Source organism: Bos javanicus, chromosome 13, assembly GCF_032452875.1.
Source record: "Bos javanicus breed banteng chromosome 13, ARS-OSU_banteng_1.0, whole genome shotgun sequence".
Taxonomy (NCBI): domain Eukaryota; kingdom Metazoa; phylum Chordata; class Mammalia; order Artiodactyla; family Bovidae; genus Bos; species Bos javanicus.
The window spans coordinates 20777076-20796769 of NC_083880.1; the positions used below are offsets into that span (position 1 = coordinate 20777076).

Here is a 19694-nt window from a genome sequence, read left to right on the forward strand (position 1 = left end):
GGCCATTGAAGACATTATTTATTTTGAGGTAGATCATTAATCTTTATTGTTTCTTTTTAACATTTTATTGAGGTTATTGGGAATGAATGACTATTTTTCACAGTCTTTTCAATATTTGTTTATAAGGGTTTCCCTGGTGGCTCAGATGGTAAAGACTCCGCCTGCAATGCAGGAGACCCGGGTTTGATCCCTGAGTCAGGAAGATCCCCTGGAGAAGGAAATGGCAACCCAGTCCAGTATTCTTGCCTGGAAAATCCCATGGATGGAGGAGTCTGGCCAACTACAGTCCATGGGTCACAAACAGTCATACACGACTGAGCGATTTCACTTTTGCTTTCACTCTATATGACTCTATTATTTTACTCTTTAATTTGATCTTATTGACTATGTTGATAAGACTGTTAAACCAAACTTCTATTCTTGGAAAGCTCATTGGTCGGGGCACAGCATTTTTTTTTAAGAATTGCAAATGCAATTGAGACATTTTAATTAGAGTTTTGTATCTATGATCATGAGTGATATTGATCTATAGTTTAATTCTCTTTTCATCATTTTTAACATTAGAGATATCTGGCACCATAAAATGAGTCAAGGAACTGTTCATATTTTCCTAAAACCTGTGATATATGAAAGTAATGTGCAAATATTTGTTCTTTAAAAATAAAATAAAATAAATGGTGGGGCCATACACCCTGGTAGATTGTTTTCCTATCACTTTTCCAGTTAATTTTGTGGGATAATCAACTTGTTCAAACCTTTTGCTTCTTTTAGATTTTGGAGTTTTAGTGTTTATGTGTTTCATCCTTCATTAACTGCTTGTTCGAAATTGTCCATATTGTTTTAAATGACCAGAGGAATAAGATCTTTGAATATTGTTAATGTTTAGAGCTTTTATTAGTCTTTTGGCAATATTCAGTTGATTTTTACTTGAACCTGAAGATTTTTGAGCTGGAATAATTTTTCAAAGTCATCTTTTCCTACTCTTTTATAGGTGAAATAGAGAATTTAATGAACTCATATACTCTTTCTATTACTCTTAGTCTGGAGTTGGGAACAGTGGGCATTATCCTTCCCAATTGGGTTTGGATTTAAAGCCCATAGAAACTGGGTTCTGTTTTTCTCACTCAGAGACTGCACTGCTGACTTGCAGCCGTGGTAGTTTGGTTAAACATGTGGTGGTACCTGTAACACATTTAATTATGAAATCCTTTTCATTCTGTGCAATCAGCGTTGATCTGGCTAAGAAAATTCCCTTCTGAATGTGTTTTATTTCATCAAAATAGTTGTTTTTACTATTTTGTGATTATCAAAGGGCAGGATCAGACCTTGACATTGTGCAGCATAGACTACCTTGTAAATTTTCATTAGTCAAGGAAGCTACCCTGACCACTCTTCTGAATGTGTGATCTTTCCGGCTGCTAAGAGATGTTATCCCCCCTGTACATTTGCCATTAGCACTTCCATTGTAGTTAAAATCTAAAAGCAGTTATTTTGTTAACACTCAGATTACATCTTTAATTAAGCTTTCATTCCCACCAGCACAGACAACAATGACAAACATGTAAGCCCCAGGAGAAACCAAGCTCATTCTATAGGCTCTCATCTTTCAGTACATCCAGAAGAAATTTACAAGTAAAGATCTCCTAGGAATTTTCTAAAGGCATGCTGAATATCTAATTGTAAATTTAGAAGCTTCGTTTAATTTAATTTCAAACCGTGACTTGAGTTAAGCCAATAAAACATGTTCATTGAGAGAATTTAGATCAAGAGCTTATTTTTCATCAATGAGATTTTATTTCAAATATTTAGTGTTATCCATATGAAAGCAATTCATGGTTATCTCTGGAATTTAATGGTAAAGAAGTAAAAACGTAATTTTCTTTATCTGATTGACAGTTGAATGTGTGCACGGTTGAGCTATTAGAGCAAAGAACCGCCAAATGTACAAGAGAAGAACTTTTATCCACATGACTTTATGTTTGTTTTTGCAGGATCATTTATTTATTTTGGGGCACATCAACCACCTGCAGTGGCCAAGCTTGGAAGTCCTGTTCTTACAAAATCAGTCATTGCCTCTACCCCATGTCAGGTAACCAATTACTGGAATTTTCATTGGCCAGTCTGTGGTTATAAACTGTTAGGCTTGGGTTACTCCAGCTAGTAAATGCCTCCTATGTTTTACTACTATTTTCATGATGTATTGAGAGATCTGTGTGAGCTATTTCAACAGGAAATGTCATGTCATTCCAAAAGACATTTACAGCGTATAACTTGCACCCTTTGTTTGGGGGGCCTATTCAAAAATATTTCTATCATTTTGTATTCTTTCCATGTAGTTCTTTCAATAATTTAAAGCTGTGGATACACGTTGCCCCAACTGCTTGATATTTTGGCCAGAAATGTTGCTAATAATTGAGGAAAATAAAAGCAGTTTAACAAATTCTGTTGAAAACAAGATGAAAGGGTGAATAAATGAAGACAAATCTGTGCAGGAAAAATAAATATATTTCCAGAATTTTATTTTTTCAGTTAGTCTTTCTGGTGCCACTAAACACAGACCAAGCGGTAAAACACTCAGTTCATTCCCACAGCATAACAGAGAAGAAGGCGAGGGAACTTTGGAGTCAGATGAACCTGGTTCCAATTCCGCTTCTGCCACAGATGATATGCTCTGAGACTCAGTGTCCACACTGGAAGCATAGTGTTAGTACACCTACTTCACATGGTTGTGAGAACTCTAATGTGATTAAATAAAGGATCTGGGAAAGTATTTGGGACATAGTAGGTGTTCAATAAACATAATCCTTCCATTTTTCCATAACACTAATGTTTCCATTAGAAGTTTTTATCCTTTTGAGAGTTTTTTTTTTTTTTTCTTTTGAGAGTTCTAACATGTCTCTGAGCCTGTAGATTTCAGCTTTCTTTTTCTCCCTTTACTTATCAGAAAATAATGAAGGGATCAGTAGTCCCACACACTAAATTCATTGCCTGGAAATGCAGGGTTACAGAATTAATTCAGGCATTCCTGGTGATAAATTACAGATCATTCAGAGGTGTAAATTTAATTATACTTTCAGCATGGTATAAGCCTGACTGAGAGTGCCTGCAACTCTTAATAGATTGTCCTACTCTTTTTATTTTTTCCTTTGTTTTTTTGTTGTCCATATCTTTGTGAGAATTTGGATTAAAACGATGGCCTGAACTCCACCTCCATCTCACCCACTTGGACTCTAGACTCTCCCACCTTTGGTTTATTTTAATTAAATCTGATGTGATAGATATAGATTTTTTTGGAGAACTTGTGAAACATTTACTTGCTCTTTAAAAGCACTTTACAGACTTACTGAACTTTAATTCAAGATCACATACCAAAGTAATGCAACTGCTGTTGTTAAATTCATTAAAGACTGGATAAAAAGGAATGGAATGTATTAATTCTGCCTCTTTTACAGAAGTATGGAAACTAACATTAAGAACTTATTAGAAATTCTGAGACTCATTAAGAAATCATACAGCTCTCTTCTTTTTCAAGATGATTTGCATTTCCTGTTGTGTGTGGGTAGCCATTAATTTGTGGTCATTGGGATTGACCCACAATTTATGATTGTTTCCACTTGAGGACATTTTTCTTTATTGTGGCTTAAATTTGGAGCTTACCTATGGGAGCTATTGGGGTGGAGCCTCAGTAAAAGCAATGAGCAATTTAGATGCTTTGTTGTTTGTCTCTCCACCTTTGTTCTCAGATACTAATTTAGGGGCTTGCCTTGATTTGTGGAAAAATAAGAGGTTACAGAGGAAGACTGCCAGAGGAAGTCTTTGTTCCCTTTTAACTGCATCTGCTTGAATGTTAGGAATATTTGAGTTAGAAGGGTGGATATTTGGGTTACTTCATAGTACTTTCCAGCTTAGAATTATTATTTAATTGTTATAGGTTATTCATAGTCTGAGATGGGCATAGCCAAGGAGAGATCCCATAGGAGTATTTTAAGAATATACTATTACTTTTTTAGAAGTCTGTGGTAATGTGTGTTTCTTTCTTTCATGAAAGTTACAAAATAAGCTAACAGAACAAATTCTTATCTTCCTCAGTAACCAGAAAATGCAGCTGATCTTCCTAATTGGAACCTATTGATCATAGCTGTATTCATGGAATAGCAAATGTTCTTTGTAATAAAATAATAAAGAGAGGCAGTGAGATAACCAAAGTGAGGAACTTTGATATGATTAAAGCTTTCATTTTATGAAATTATATGATTTTTTCTCTACATAATCATATCAGGCTAATACAGCTAAGAATATATTTTTGAAAGGACTTTATGAAAGGAATATGAAGCTTTCTTTTGAAACTTTTTCTAACAGACTTTTAGGGTCATTTTCCATGAATTACCTTGTACTTTATGTGTAGACTACACATGCCATCGACATACAGAATTGGTCCTGCAACTATGCAGTAATTATGGTGTGGACTTTTATTTAAAAGCTTCAAAAACTCCTTTAGTCACTGGTGGAAATTTGGCATTTTTCCTTAGAATAGCCAGGAGATAGGACACACAGAACATGTGGAAGCCAGAAGCTAGTATTTCTTATTGCTGTTGAAATACTGTTACTGTTTTTAATAAATCAGGAAATATAGAATATGAAAGAGGTTTGTGAGAATATTAATATTTTCTAAGCTCTCATATTTGAGTTACTGTTTGAAAGACCAAATATCTCACTTCACAATTAAATACAGCAGGACTGATAACATGAAGCTTTTGCTTTCAATGCTATTAACAGTTTATCTGTTTGACTTTTGTTCTAAATTCCCCAACACATACTTGCTATTCTAATAGTCTTTAATTTAAAAATTCTTAAAATTAAAAAAAAAGTCAATGGGTATATCAGGAAAAAGATTGATGAAACAAAAGATAGACTGGTTCCAAAAATAAAGTTTGAGGGCCAGGCTACATGTTTGAATTGAAGTATCCCAGCAGCTAGTACAGAGAGACATGTGAGTTGTCATTTGGCTCAGGTTCAAGGAATTAAAAAACAAAAGAAAAATAATTCTTCTGAGACTCCTGAGTGCATACATACAAGTGTAAATGTTCTTTCTCTGACTCAGTGCACACCTGTTACTTCCATACTCCATGTGGATATTAAAGGGACAATAGAAACACATTTGTCATAATGTAGAAAATATTTGCCAAAATATAGAATTTAGTGAAGGATACTAATAGCAGTTCAGTGTTAAATGCTTCACAGCATGATAAAAAATATAATATATGTAATACCAGAGTGGGTAGCCATTACCTTCTCCAGAGGATCTTCCTGACCCAGGGATCAAGCCCAGGTCTCCTGCATTCCAGACAGATTCTTTACCATCTGAGCCACCAGGGAAGCCCAATATATAATATTATCTGTAATTATGTGTAATGTAACAACACATACATTAAACATATATAAGATATATAACATTTAACAATATAAAATGTAACAGTGATAACCCACTTGTAGCAACTCTCTCAATGAGTTTTAAGAGGCCATGTTTTATCATGTTCCCCTACTAGAGTGATAAAGTCTTATCAGAGAGAAATTTAGGAAATTTGCGGTGGGACTTGAAATGGTGCAATCATGATTTGTTCTGTTTTCTTTACTCCAAGGATAGGATTAGATCATGTTAGAGATCCTGGGCTTCCCCAGTGGCGCTGGTGATAAAGAACCCACCTGCCAGTGCAGGTTAGATGTAGAAGACTGGGGTTTGTTCCTGGGTCGAACTAGAGTGGGTTTCGATGTATTCTTGCCTGAAGAGTCCCATGGACAGAGGAGCCTGGCAGGCTGCAGCCCTGCGGGGCACACAGAATTGGACACAGCTGAAGCGACTTTGCATGCATGCATACATGTTAGATATTCTAGAGGAAACAATGGATTTTGGGGAAAAGTTGAGCAGATATTCTTTCTTATTGGACATGGTTAAAACACACCCAGATTAATCATTTAGATGAGAAAAGACTATATTTTATTGAAGACTTCAAACTTCCACTTAAGCTCATTCAGATAAAAAAGTCAGTCAAAAGCATCATTATGACTAGGAGTCGTAAGAATCACTATAGTAGTAGTAGTGTTAGTCACTTAGTCATGTATGACTCTTTGTGACTCTACGGACAGTAGCCCACCAGGCTCCTCTGTCCATGAGATTCTCCAGGCAAGAATACTGAAGTGGGTTGCTATGTTCTTCTCCAGGGGATCTTCCCAACCCAGGGATTGAACCCAGGTCTCTATGCATTGCCTGCGATACAATAGACCTGGGTTCAATCCCTGGGTCAGGAAGATCCCCTGGAGAAGGGCATGGCAACCCACTCCAGATTTCTTGTACTCCAGTATTCTGGTAATGTTAAAGGGGGATGTATGAGAGAGACAGATGAATGCTCCCTCTGTACTACATAGACTTATTCCCAGCTGAGTTTTGAGGAGTTACAGATATCTTGTTTCTTTCTCTTTTTTTGGTGTATGCATGTTTTATTTTTTTGTCTTATTCTGGATCTTGAAGCTACAACAGGTGTTGGAAACACCAGACAGGGGTCGATGTTTGTGGCCGAGAAAACAAAGCTAACTGCGCATTTGGAGAAAATGAGAAAAGACATGAAGATTTGACCAATAAGCTCCCTCATAGGGAAGCAAAAGGAGTCAAGAGCATAAGAAAGTTGAGGAAAAAAGCAGAAAATCTAAAGAGTAGAGTTCTGATTGGAGACAAACCCAAATCAGATGAAATAGCAAAGAGAAATAAAGAAGACATTATTTTGAGCTTCTAAATAATGTCCTGTTATATCTGTTGCTGCTGCTGCTGCTAAGTCGCTTCAGTCGTGTCCGACTCTGTGTGACCCCATAGACGGCAGCCCACCAGGCTCCCTCATCCCTGGGATTCTCCAGGCAAGAACACTGGAGTGGGTTGCCATTTCCTTCTCCAATGCATGAAAGTGAAAAGTGAAAGTGAAGTCACTCAGTAGTGTCAGACCCTCAGCGACCCTACAGACTGTAGCCTACCAGGCTCCTCCGTCCGTGGGACTTTCCAGGCAAGAGCACTGGAGTGGGGTGCCATTGCCTTCTCCTAATAAGTAATTCCTAGTTGTTCCTAATCATATTGTTTTGTAGAGATTGGCCTTTCCTCTGGGAATATCACAGGGCCCTGTAGAAACAGAGTAGCAAGATTAGTTATTCAGCCTGCACTCAGTAACTAATAGTATAAGTCACGCATAACTAATAGTGTAAGTCACTCAATAAGATGTCCTTTCTTTTTATAGTAAAATGAATGATTCAGTATTTTAAAAAATATATACAAATAATATAAAATCAGAGAATACAATTAAAAACAGTAAATTAATTTGAGCTTCATTTCTTTTCTCTCCAATTTGCAATTAAAGGAATTGCTTTGTTGGAAGCTTTTTAAACCACATAAAATTCTCTTGAATAAATTGATTCAGTGTCTTGCATAGTCACCTTGTACATACAATCCAAGCTGTGGATATACAACTTACTGAAAACCCAGAAGAAATAAAAGCAAGCCTTTAATATTAACACTTCATATAACTGCTTTTTTTTTTTTTTCCGGCAGGGGGGCACACCAGGTCATAGTTCCCTGACCAGAGATTGAACTCTTTCCCCTTGCATTGGGAGCACAGAGTCTTAATCACTGAACCACCAGGGAAGTCCCTATATCCCTGCTTTTTAGTGAATCAGACAAAAATCAAGATAGTAGTTTCCTTTAAATGTTAATTAATAAATACATTTTAAATGGTTGGTATCATTGTAATATGGGCTTCCCTGGTAACTCAGTGGTAAAGAATCCACCTGCCAGTGCAGGAGATGTGGGTTTAAACCTTGGGTTAGGAAGATGCCTTGGAGAAGGAAATGGCAACCCGCTCTAGTATTCTTGCCTTGGAAATCCTATGGAGAGAGGAGCCCGGTGGGCTGCAGTCAGTGGGGCCACAAAGATTCAGACATGACTTAGTGGCTAAACAATAAGAACAACAACATGATTTTAATATACATGCTTGATAGTTCTTTTTAATAGAATTTTCTGTGATGAAATTGTCTTCTGCATCCACTATGGAAGTCAGTAGCTACAAATAGCTATTGAGCATTTAAAATGTGATGATAACAGAGAGAGTGAATTTGTCATTTTGTTGAATTCATTTACATGTAAATAGCCACACTGTTTTCATATGCTTGTCATTATATGCTTAATTGTTCCTTTTCGTTCTCTCCCATAAAACTTTGAGGTCCCTAAGGACACCTGATTCCTTGTACATTTTATGATACATGGCGGGAGTGGGGGTTCTCTCTTTATTACTCTCTCTGAAGGTCTTTAGACATTTATTTATTTTTGGCTGTGCTGGGTCTTGGTTGCTTTGCGGGAGCTTTCTCTCGTTGTGGCAAGGAGAGGCTGCTCTTGGTGGCGGTGTGCAGGCTTCTCATTGCGGTGACTTCTCTTGTGGAGCACAGACTCCAGGCACACGGGCTTTAGTCGTCGTGGTGTATGGACTTAGTTGCTCTATGGCATGTGGAATCTTCCTGGACTAGGAATCGAACCTGTGTCCTCTGCATTGGCAGGGGGATTATTATCCACTGTACCAAGAAAGTCCTATAAACATTTACTCTAACACTAATGCTGATAGTCCTACTCAAACTTCCTTCTTTTCTTTAGTATCTATTAACTGAATACCTACTAAATACAAATTGCCCTAGTTGGTTCTATGAGGAATTAACAACGTGCATTGTGATTTTGAGTTCATGACGTAATGTTACACTGCTGCTACTGCTGCTAAGTCACTTCAGTCGTGTCTGACTCTGTGTTACCCCATAGACGGCAGCCCACCAGACTCCCCCGTCCCTGGGATTCTCCAGGCAAGAACACACTGGAGTGGGTTGCCATTTCCTTCTCCAAGGTATGGGAGTTGGTGATGGACAGGAAGGCCTGGTGTGCTGCGATTCATGGGGTCGCAAAGAGTCAGACACGACTGAGCAACTGAACTGAACTGAATATGTATTACAGTGGGAACTACAGATGTTGACTACTTTCCTGTCTAAAGTCATAGCTGTATTAACTTTTGTACAGTATTTTCACCCTGACCAGTATTAAATTTGGAAAGATTCTGGGAGGTTTCTTGGACTATACCAAACTAAACAATTCTCCTCAAATCTCTATAAAGCCAATTAACTTTTAAAAACTAAATTAAATGTGAAGTTCTAAGCTCTTATCCAATTGAATATGGATCCCATTGGCATTTACTCTTAATGCACTATTAACCTCGCACGGGTAATGTACTGAGTGACAATTTGACAGCTTGAAATTCTGGTGCGGCACGCACAACTCTTCAACTAGGTTTAAAGCTCTGTTTTGAATATTTACAAAGTTGGAACATGCTGAAACTATAGCAGGGATCTAAAATTTAATTGTGGTAGGGGACCCTGTAGCCTCCCTTTCCACAGAATTTAATTAAACAGTTCCATTTGACTTTATGTTTCTTGGTTTGCCTCAAGACCTGAGTGTAGGTGAGCTTGGTGGTAAAATCTGATATGAAATGGATGATCAGAACGGATGCTTTGACCAAGTGATGGCAATTCGGTAGACACTGAAAAAAAATGTGTAACACATTGCAACAGAGAATGCTAGATGTTTCAAACAGTTTTTTAGAAGACATTACACATTTTTTTTCAACTTTCATCTCCACGGAAATTGGTACCCACAATGACATAAATGGGATAATAAATAAATAAATAATGCATGTAATAATGCCTGTCCATGCAGCAAGGTAAAAGTCCAGTGATGAAGGGAAAGAAAAAAAAAGCAGGAATTTAAAATGTAGTGAAACTGAAAAGGAGTCACTTTGAGTCGAAAGAGAATGATTTCATTTCTCAGGAGCCTCATCTCTGAACAATGCTCTGTCTTTGAAACATGAAGCATTAGAACTCTATGGCATAATGAGAGGAAGAAAAAATTACTGTTGTGTCCGAACCTGGTTTTGTGGGGGTTTTTTCTTGATATATTTTGTATTATATCATCCAACCACTGAGGCAATTAATTTTCAACTTGCCTTGTGTCCAGTCCTTAGTAAATGATCAGTAAATATTGGTTGAGTTATGATAGTGCTGAATTCCATGTTATAGCTGCAGCTGTCAGCACCTAAAATAATCCTCTCTGTTTTCTCCACTACCTCGTTAACCTGTCAGTCCTTTAGATTGTGCCACCATTGATGGTGAGTAGGAAACAAAATGATCAAATCTGGGCTCCCTAACCTCAAAAAGAACATTCTCTAGTTAGATTAAACTATTGATAAACAGTACTATGTGATCTCCCAAGGTTTTTGCTAATGTCACAACAAAGAAGGAATTAATGAAAAAGTATTCCTTGCAGTCTTCTTTTACTTGAGGAAATTTTGAAGACATCAAAGAGAATAAATAGCAGTATGTGATTTTGTAATTTGAGTCAGATATAGAACGCGTGTCTTCCTATATTCATAAGAAGCAGGGAAGCAAGAGAAAAGGGTCCTAAAATTGTTCCCTAATGATGTAGACAAATATTTGTCCTCATGCTTGTCTGAGCAGGATGCTGGTGTCCCATGTCTTTAGACAGCTCTATAGCATGTGTTTAAAATACCAGTTAATGTAACTGCCTTGAGCCTTTTCTTAAGGAGGGGCCACAAAGGCTGGCAGAAGATGTACTTAGCATTTTCTGGGTCTACATATTTGGAGGAGAATTAAGATGATATTGAACACCAAAGTAATTTTGGGTATTTTTAATTATAGATCTACTGGGCATAAGTAAATGGAATATTTATATCACTCAAACACACTTTTCACCAGGTGCAGTTTTGGTATCATTTGTCTCAGCATTCACGTCTCTCGCTTTTTACAAGAACATCTCTGAATGGGGATTTGCAGAAGCACAGTGATCTAATCGGAATCTCTGAATCTCAATGGCGACAAGCAAAAATCAATCTCATTGCAAAGGCTGGAGAATCTACTCTCCCTTTTCAGGTAAGCATGTAAGAGATGAATACAACTCAGAAGAAGATGCTTATTTAATGCTGATCTTCCCGGACAATAGGAGAACACATATGTCCCATAAGTTTGTCTGATGTTAATAAAGCAAGCATATTCACAGTCAGAGATAAGTAGAGAAGTTATCTTGACTAAGTACTCACGACTTGTGGAAGCAGAGCGAAAGTGGAAGTAAGGATTGAACAGGATGGCAGAGAGAAGAGAAATGTAATGGGAAGATATTTTTCTTAAATAAGGATGGTGGAGTACATGAGGTAGTGAAAAAAATCTGAGCTGCACTCCTATTTGCTGTCCATTAATACTGAGAATTTTCATCACACTTTTATGTCATTTTCTTGATTAAATAATGAAAGAAGGAAACTATAGCTTATCAAATGAGTGCCCCAGCTTCCACCCTTCTGGACATGACTCCCTTCTGGATGATGTTTGGAAAGAGCTAGTTTAGTAACTAGATTGGGTGGTGGAATTAGAGGAACACACACTGCCATCAGTCAGATGGTCTGAGTTTCCATCTCTGCTTAACCAAAGGGTTGCTAAGTGACTGTATACATTATACTTTTGAGCTTCAGATTTCTCAATCTGTGAAAACCACAGTGATAATAAAAGCAATACTTGGGGAAGCTGAATATTAAAGAAAATGTTGCTAAAATGGTGGCTGTGAACATGGGCTCTTTAGCCTGAGGTTCAAACCCTGGTATATAGTCAGAGGGAAACTGCTTAATCCTTCTCTGCTTCTGATTTTCTCTCTATAAATGGGTGCATGGAGGTCTGTTGGGGTGTTCAAAGCCTCTGAAAAATAGCACACCTCATCTGCTACTCACTTCCTAACTGAGGCAAATACAGAAGTCCAACAGGGAGAACGAACTATTTTGGAGAAGATGCCTTTAGAACCTTCAGGGATATATTTAAAATAAGGACTTCCCTGTGGTCCAGTGGTTAAGAATCTGCCTGCCAATGCAGGGGACATGGGTTTGATTCCTGGTCCAGGAACTAACATCCCACTGGCCACAGGGCACCTAAAGCCTGTGCTCCACAAGAGAAGCCAATGCAATGAGAAGCCTGCACGCGGCAAGTAGAGATTAGCCCCCGCTCTTCGTAAGTAGCAAAGGCCTGTATGCAGCAATGAAGATGTAGTGCAGCCAAGAAATAAATTAATTTGTTTAAATTTAAAACAATACTTCACCTCAGAATAAACAGCCCCACCCAGAGAACAACCAAGTGCTAGAGAATCCAAGATTCAACCTTTGGGGAAACATTCTTATCATGAGTGACTATGATGTATCACTGTTGTCTCCTCACTTGTAACAAATGCCCCCCTCTGATGGGGGTGGTGATGATGGAGGAGGCCATGGATGCTTGGGGGCAGGAGGTGTGTGAGAACCCTCTGTACCTTCCTCTAAATTGTGCTCTAAAACTGTCCCTAAAGGTGCTCTAAAATCTTAATAAAAAACAAAATACAAAAACCAGAATGTTCTTTGTTGAAACTGACTCTTTGAGAAATATTAGCAGTTGAAACTCATTCTGTTCTTTCTGGGCTTCATTAACCTGTCACTTATTATTGAAGAGTTTTAGCATAGTATAGGTGTTTTTTTTTTTTTTAATATTTCTTCTTTCGTCTTTGTTTTGCAGTGAAAATTGAGATTGCTCTTTATTATCTGGGGGACATATTAACTAGTTTGTGGATTGATCAGGGTTTGACGAGATTTTGTAATTTGGCAAACAGCCGCACTCTGGTGCTCTCTTTCTCCCTTCACTCCCCTCCGTGGTGAATCAGCATCCTGTGTTGGTTTTTCTCTCTCCTAACCCGAGGGGTCCCAGTCAGCACCAGTCAGCCTCTTTTCTTTTTTTTCTTTTTAGTATATTTTTGGCCGCACTGTGCGGCATATGCGATTTTAGTTTCCCAACCAGGGATCAACCTGCGCCCCCTGCCCCGGAAGCACGGAGTCTTAACCACTGGACCACTAGGCAAGTCCCAGGTTCTTCTTAATTGTTCTGGCTTTGGAGGGGAGTGAATGGCCCTGGGTTCTTGCTTTAAGCCTCAGCCGTGTTTAATTTGCCCTGAAAAGCTAAGGGTTTTAGCCTGTGCCTCTGTTCTGTTGTCTTCCCTGGTGGTTCAGACGGTAAAGCGTCTGTCTACAATGTGGGAGACCTGGGTTTGATCCCTGGGTTGGGAAGATGCCCTGGAGAAGGAAATGGCAATCCACTCCAGGACTATTGCCTGGAAAATCCCATGGACAGAGGAGCCTGGTAGGCTACAGCCCACGGGGTCGCAAAGAGTTGGACACGACTGAGCGACTTCACTTTCTTTCTGTTCCATCTCATGTAATCCTGTTAATTGGCTGTAGTAAAGGCTTGTTTTAGAAACTATAGTCAGTGAAAAGAAAAATAACTGTTTTCTCAGATTTCACCATTCAGAAGGCTATTATAGGTCCACAGTCTCTAAGCAGAAATTTAGAAAGTCAAAATTTGGAAAGCAATAAGCTTTTGAAAAACAAATTTAGAGGCAAAATTTAACCTGAGCTGAACCACTGTTAAGCAGTTCATTTAGTGATGGGTTTGATGATAGAAAGCTGCCCTCGGTCTCTCTAAGGGCATCATGATACATTTAAGATGAACATCCACAACTCTGAACTATTCAGATTTCAAATCCTAGTTGGACTCAAAGACTGTGGGTAAGGAATTGGGGTCTGTGTTAACATCCTGGTGTGAATCAGTGCAGATTTTATACACATTTTATAAGATAGATAAATACACAGTCACACACATACATAACGTGTTTTTATTGAATACATTGATATTATTTAGATACATTAGTAAACCTTTCAAACAAGTAGAAAGTACACAGAAAGGCAAACACCCATGTACTTAAACTTCAGAATGAATTAATATGAACATTTTCGTTTGCTTTTAATGTTGATATATTCTTCTTGGTTCCCTTTTCTACTCCATTTCTTATCCTCTACAAGCAACAGAAATGCTAAAATTATGTTGTTTTTCACCTGATTTTTCTAAGTGTATTTTCAAAGTTACAGAAATATGCGTGAGGAGCCTAGCTAGATGTAGTTCTACTTCATTCTTTGGTCAACAGCAAACGGAAAAGATGTTATACCTACAAAGAGTCAATCTAGCTCTTACATATTCAAATATTTAAAGTTTATCTTCTTGGAAACAGTCTCCTTTGGCACTTTAAATTTAATGGGCTGAAGTATTTAAGGGTGACCTTCTTCATTGCCTGACCATCAGTGTAATGCGGCTAAGCATATATTTGTACAGAGTTATCTAATCCAAACATTGGAAAGGAGAAGGACACGGGACCGTGTGACCTCTCCGTTCTCTTGTAGCCATGACATTCAGATTCAGTGTGGTCCTTTTATGTCTCTTGTACACATTGCAACAGAATATAAATTGCTCTGATTTCTTTAGGAAATCAGTGCCTGGGTTAGGTAGGGCTTTCAGTCTTCTGGTAGAAGTGAATTTGGCTTACTGTTTATTTTGCAAGAATAGCAAATTAGCATTTTAATTTTCTCTCCATTGCCTTTGCAGTTTTTATTGGAAGAACGTATGTCACATATTTCACATATTTCACATTAATAGTATTTTTTTTTCCGATCTGTTTTAACTGTTCCTACTCATTTTAAATATTCAGCTTTTTACACAAATATATCCACTTAATTTGCAATTTGTTTCCTAACTCTTGTTAATTTCATATCTAGAAGTGGTACTTTTTCTGAATACTGTTTATTGATTTCAGGTTGACCTGCTGTCTTTGAGTTTGCTACTAAAACATAATCGTGTCATATTTAGATTTTATTTTAAGATGACACTTTTGTGAAATTTTCTACAATAATTTTCACTCTTGATCAGTGTTGATGGTATAAATCAATAACAATTTCCTGACGTTATTTGAGGATTCGGTGAAGGGTAAGATTTATAACACAAAGTAAAAGCTGGTCTGGTCTCTGTAATGTTGCTATGTCCTTGGCCTTCTTAGTCCAGGGCATCATTAAATCTTCTTTACCAGGTAGCTGTGTCCTCCAGCATCTCTGAAGACCAGTTATCTCTTATTTCATGGTAGTGATGATGTTCAGCATAATCATCCATGGCTTAGGTTACACATTTTTCTTACTCAAAATGTGACCTTCAACCAATAACTTCAGCTCTCTAAGCTCTGTTTCCTTTGCTTTAAAATGTGAACAAAAGTAGCCCTGCCTTCATAGGGTTAAAATAAGTGAATGCATTTTAACTTATTTAGCTTACTCCAGGCCTGGCATGTAAGAAAAAAAAAAAAAGCATCCAAGCTCTTTAGTAAAAGTTTGCTGTTGATTTTATTTTTAACACCACCATCATTGTTTAAAAATTACTGTAGTCCAGTTTTTCTTTATTTTTTCTTACCATATTCCCATAGTCTCTGTTTCCCCTTAGATTCATATTTATTCATTCTCATTATCCTTTATTTAAAACAAGATATCAAAAAACCAAAATTTAAATATGCTAGTTTAATATTTCTCTGGAAAACCTTCTCTCAGTTTTGCAGATGTAAAAAGTAATCACTTGACTGTAAACAATATTTACCATTGCTGTGCTTCCTGAAAGCAAAACCAAGAATTGATTCTGCTCACTCAGGGAGTAATATAATATAATTGAATAAAACAAAACTCAGCAAGATCCTAAAAATTAGTTTTAGAAGGAAAGATATCTACATATAATTAGAAATTTTAGCTCTGAAGTTACCTTCAGAATCTTCTTAAAATTAGGTTTTTCTCTCTGTATTTTTGCATGGTTGAAGCATCTCTTCTGAGCAACCTCTGGCTCACACAGTGGTTATTAACTGATACTGTAGTTCTCAGGGGGGAGCTACCTTCAGTGATGAAAGATCAGCTTGGTTTACAGCAAGTAATACAAAATAGAAACAGTGAAGATGATTTGGGCACAATCAGGTGATATTATTTACAGATATGAGATATATATTTTTAGAGGAATTTTAACATTTTTCTCTACTTGGAGGATTTTAATTAATCTAGATAAAATTGTAACTGTTCATCACATAGTCTTGCATTTAATTATATAGAGGAAAGCAGGCAAAGGTGTAGGTGACCTAAAACTGAAGTTTAGTATTACCTCTCTACTAAAACTTTTTTCTGAATTCTGTCTCACATTCTTGGCAGAAGTAATGAAGTGCTTTTCTTTGATTCTCTTAGTATCGTATGCATATTTCTTATATAGTACTTATGGTATAGTTTAGGTGTCAATGTGTCTTACCAGGTTAATTTTAAGGTCTTTGAGCTCAGAGATCCTCCCTGATAACATGGAGATGCACTTACTAGCCACTTGCTAGCCTGGACTAGTTGTCCTGCTATGTGTTGTTAAGACCCTGCACATATATATTTTCTTTCTTTCTTTCTTTCTTTCTTTTTTTTTTTTTTAAGATGGTGGAATAACAACATAATGTGAGTGATTAACAAGAAAGAAAACAAATTATATTAGTCATTGTTTAGAAAGTTAGAATAAATTAAACTTAAGTAGGTGCCTCCAAGTGCTTTAGCATATGAATGTTATTAACGGTTGTAAGTGGTTTTTTGCCTAAGTAGGTTTCCATATATGTATATGTAATCTACATAAGTGTTTAAATATTCTGATATGTAAATGAATCATTGCCTTCAGCAGACACATTATAAATGAACTCATATCTCAATTAAATTGAGTTGTAAACCACGCAGTTGATTACCCCAAAGAGCTCATTTTAAATGCTTATAACTCTTAATGGCTCCAATGGGAAGGTGGCCCTTCAGTTGTGATGAATGTTGCAACTTCTAATTGAAACAGGGTTACCTAGGATATTAAGGTTGCATAAGGTGCTGTCAAAGCAGTTATGACTTTATAAATTCCTAATTTGAATTTTCTGATCAAAACAATTTTCTAAAATTAGGTTGGAAGATTGGGACATATGCAAATAAGCTTCTCTACACAAAGAAATATGATTGTAATACATTTACTTTTGTTAAAAAATGATTAAGGAAGATAGTTTAGGGGGTACAAACAAGGTTTATTCAACACTTCAAGAAACAGTGTCTAATTTGAAGAAATGCAAAATGGGGTGGAAGGCAAGAAGCTTTATAGGGTAAAGAATAAAAAATGAGGAAGAGATAAAACAGAAAATATTCAGTTGGTTGAGGCCTCACAGTCAACCTTGTTTGGGTTGAGAAGGAATAAGGAAATATAGAGCCCAGAGTTGGCTTGAAGTTTGGATACTGACTGACTGAATATAATGTGTTTCTGGTGAAGAGGAACATTTAAAGGCATGAAAGTTACTTAAGTTTTGATTTGCTGTCATGGCACCCAGGGCAGGAATGGCTCTATCTTGGGTCTAGAAATTAAAAAAAAAATGTTTATAGTATATTTCTAATAATTTATCTTTCTGTAATTTTAGTTAATTTTGGAAGCTACAGTTTTATCATCAAACGCTACTGTTGCTCTAGATGACATCAGTGTATCCCAGGAATGTGAAATTTCATATAAGACACTTCCAGGTACTAGTGTACAAAGCAAAGGTAAGTTTTTTTCTTTTTTTTCTTATGGTTGTTGCAATTTCGAACATTAAAATGGTTTTCTTTGATACCAAAATATAAAAATATATGTATACATTTTAAGTTTTTGATATGGACCATTTAAAAAATCTTTTTTGAATTTATTACAATATTTTTCTGTTTTGGTTTTTGGCTGCAAGGCATGTGGGATCTTAGCTTCCTGACCAGGGATGAAACCCTCACCCCCTGCATGGGAAGGCAAAGTCTTAACCACTAGACCACCAGAAAAGTCCCTCAAAATATAAAATATATTAGAATACTTCATTAATATAGTTCATTAATACCAGGATGTGTATTATGTCACATGTCCATGAAAACTAAAACATTTCTTTTTTTTAAAAGAAAAAGGTAAAAATATGATCTATCACAGTCTAGGCCGAGGCTATCTAAAATAACATTGCACACTTGTGGCTAAAATTGTCACATACAGATTATTTAATTATAATAGTTATGAAAGAATTTTAAATATTTTGCATGTTTTAAAATACCTCTCTAATAATCTATTGTATTTTAATATTGTTTGATACTTCAAGTGAATATGTAATTAAATTCATGTTTCAGAATCACTCAGGAGTTCAAAAAAAGTATTGTTTGGAAAAGTGACTTAAGGCCAAAGAAGAATTTCAAAATTGACCCTAAAATTATGTGTTTAAATTCAAAACAACTTTTTCAAGAAATAGATGGAGTTTGACTAATTCTTTGACTACATATTTTGTAGAAAATTTCAATTGAGAGAAAGATATACTGTCATAACAATGGATCCCAAATAATAGAATAGGCATTTTTGAAAACCTCTCCATAATATACAGGCTTCCCTGGTGTCTTGGTGGTGAAGAATTCACTTGCCAATGCAGGAGACTCAGGTTTGATCCCTGGGTGGGGAAGATCCCCTAGAGAAGGAAATGGCAATCCACTGCAGTATTCCTGTCTGAGAAATCCCATGGACAGAGGAGCCTGGGGGTCTATAGTCCATGGAGTCTTTGTGAGAGCACGTTGAAACGGGTATATATTGTGCCTGCAGTTACTCTGTTATTTTAACACTGGTTGATGTTTCTCTCTGACCACCCCTTTCCTCAGGTCTCACTTAAGAAACAAAAATGAATGTTAAAAATGTTTCTGAAAATTGTCACACTTCATTTTATTAATCTCTTTACATAAAAAATAATTGCATGTGGACATCAGGCATGTCATACATTCTGAAGTTATGTTTTCTTATATGACATATTTAGTGAGAGAAGTTGCATTCTTAACAGGAGCTAAGTGCATTAATCAAGGATGATATAGGAGAAACAATTTTAAATTGAGATCTGAGTTAAAGAACTTTTCATTAAAGATCCTTTATTAAAGGCATCTTTCATTGGTGAGGCTGTATATTCTATGTCCTAACTGTACTGTGTTAACATGCTTTTACATTATTCAGAATATGTGTCCTGAATTTACAATAAACCATTCTAAGCTGTGTGTAGTGTGAGTGTGTGTGGGGAGGGGGAGGGGGTGTTGATAGACATTACAGAAAGCAAAGCAGCAGATTTAATGATTAATGAGTTTTGGAGGGTTAACCAGAATTACCTTATTTCTGTTAATTAATTAAATATTTTCCTTCTCCTAATTAAATGCTGCATCACCAGAATTGGAATAGTAGGAAGGTATTAGAGTTGACATTGAGGGCAGTGTATTTGGAAGCCGAAGTGGTTAAAAGTTTGAAATTATCAGTAAAATTAACCCTAGTAGAAGTCTCTGAGAATACTTGATCTCACTTACAGAGAATTCTCTTCATAAATTAACTCAAAACTCATTCATGTGTGCTTCAATTGGCACGCCAGCTCAGTTGGTTAGAGCATAATTCTCATTAGGCCAAACTTAGGTGAATTATTCCTGAAAGACCAATGATTTTACACAAAGGAAAAAACTTTCTTACCATTTGTACAAATTTATCCAGTAGGCAATTCTAAGATCTCCTTCATGGACTTTAGTATTTCTACCAAGCAGGAGTTTAGGGATGGGAGTAGAAGGGGACTTGTCAAGTCCTACTTATGGTGAATTGTGTTATATTTATGGCCAGAGATTTATTGA

The 19694-nt window shown here is 36.7% G+C and overlaps 1 protein-coding gene across 1 annotated transcript in view; it reads left to right on the forward strand.

The window, feature by feature from the left end:
• The window catches only part of MALRD1 (MAM and LDL receptor class A domain containing 1), a 555525-nt gene that overhangs the window by 71059 nt on the left and 464772 nt on the right, over nucleotides 1–19694 (forward strand). Inside the window, exons 12-14 of the mRNA XM_061435952.1 lie at nucleotides 1992–2089; nucleotides 10840–11013; nucleotides 17465–17585. Coding sequence (XP_061291936.1) covers nucleotides 1992–2089; nucleotides 10840–11013; nucleotides 17465–17585 — 393 coding nt within the window. The remainder of the gene's footprint in view (nucleotides 1–1991; nucleotides 2090–10839; nucleotides 11014–17464; nucleotides 17586–19694) is intronic.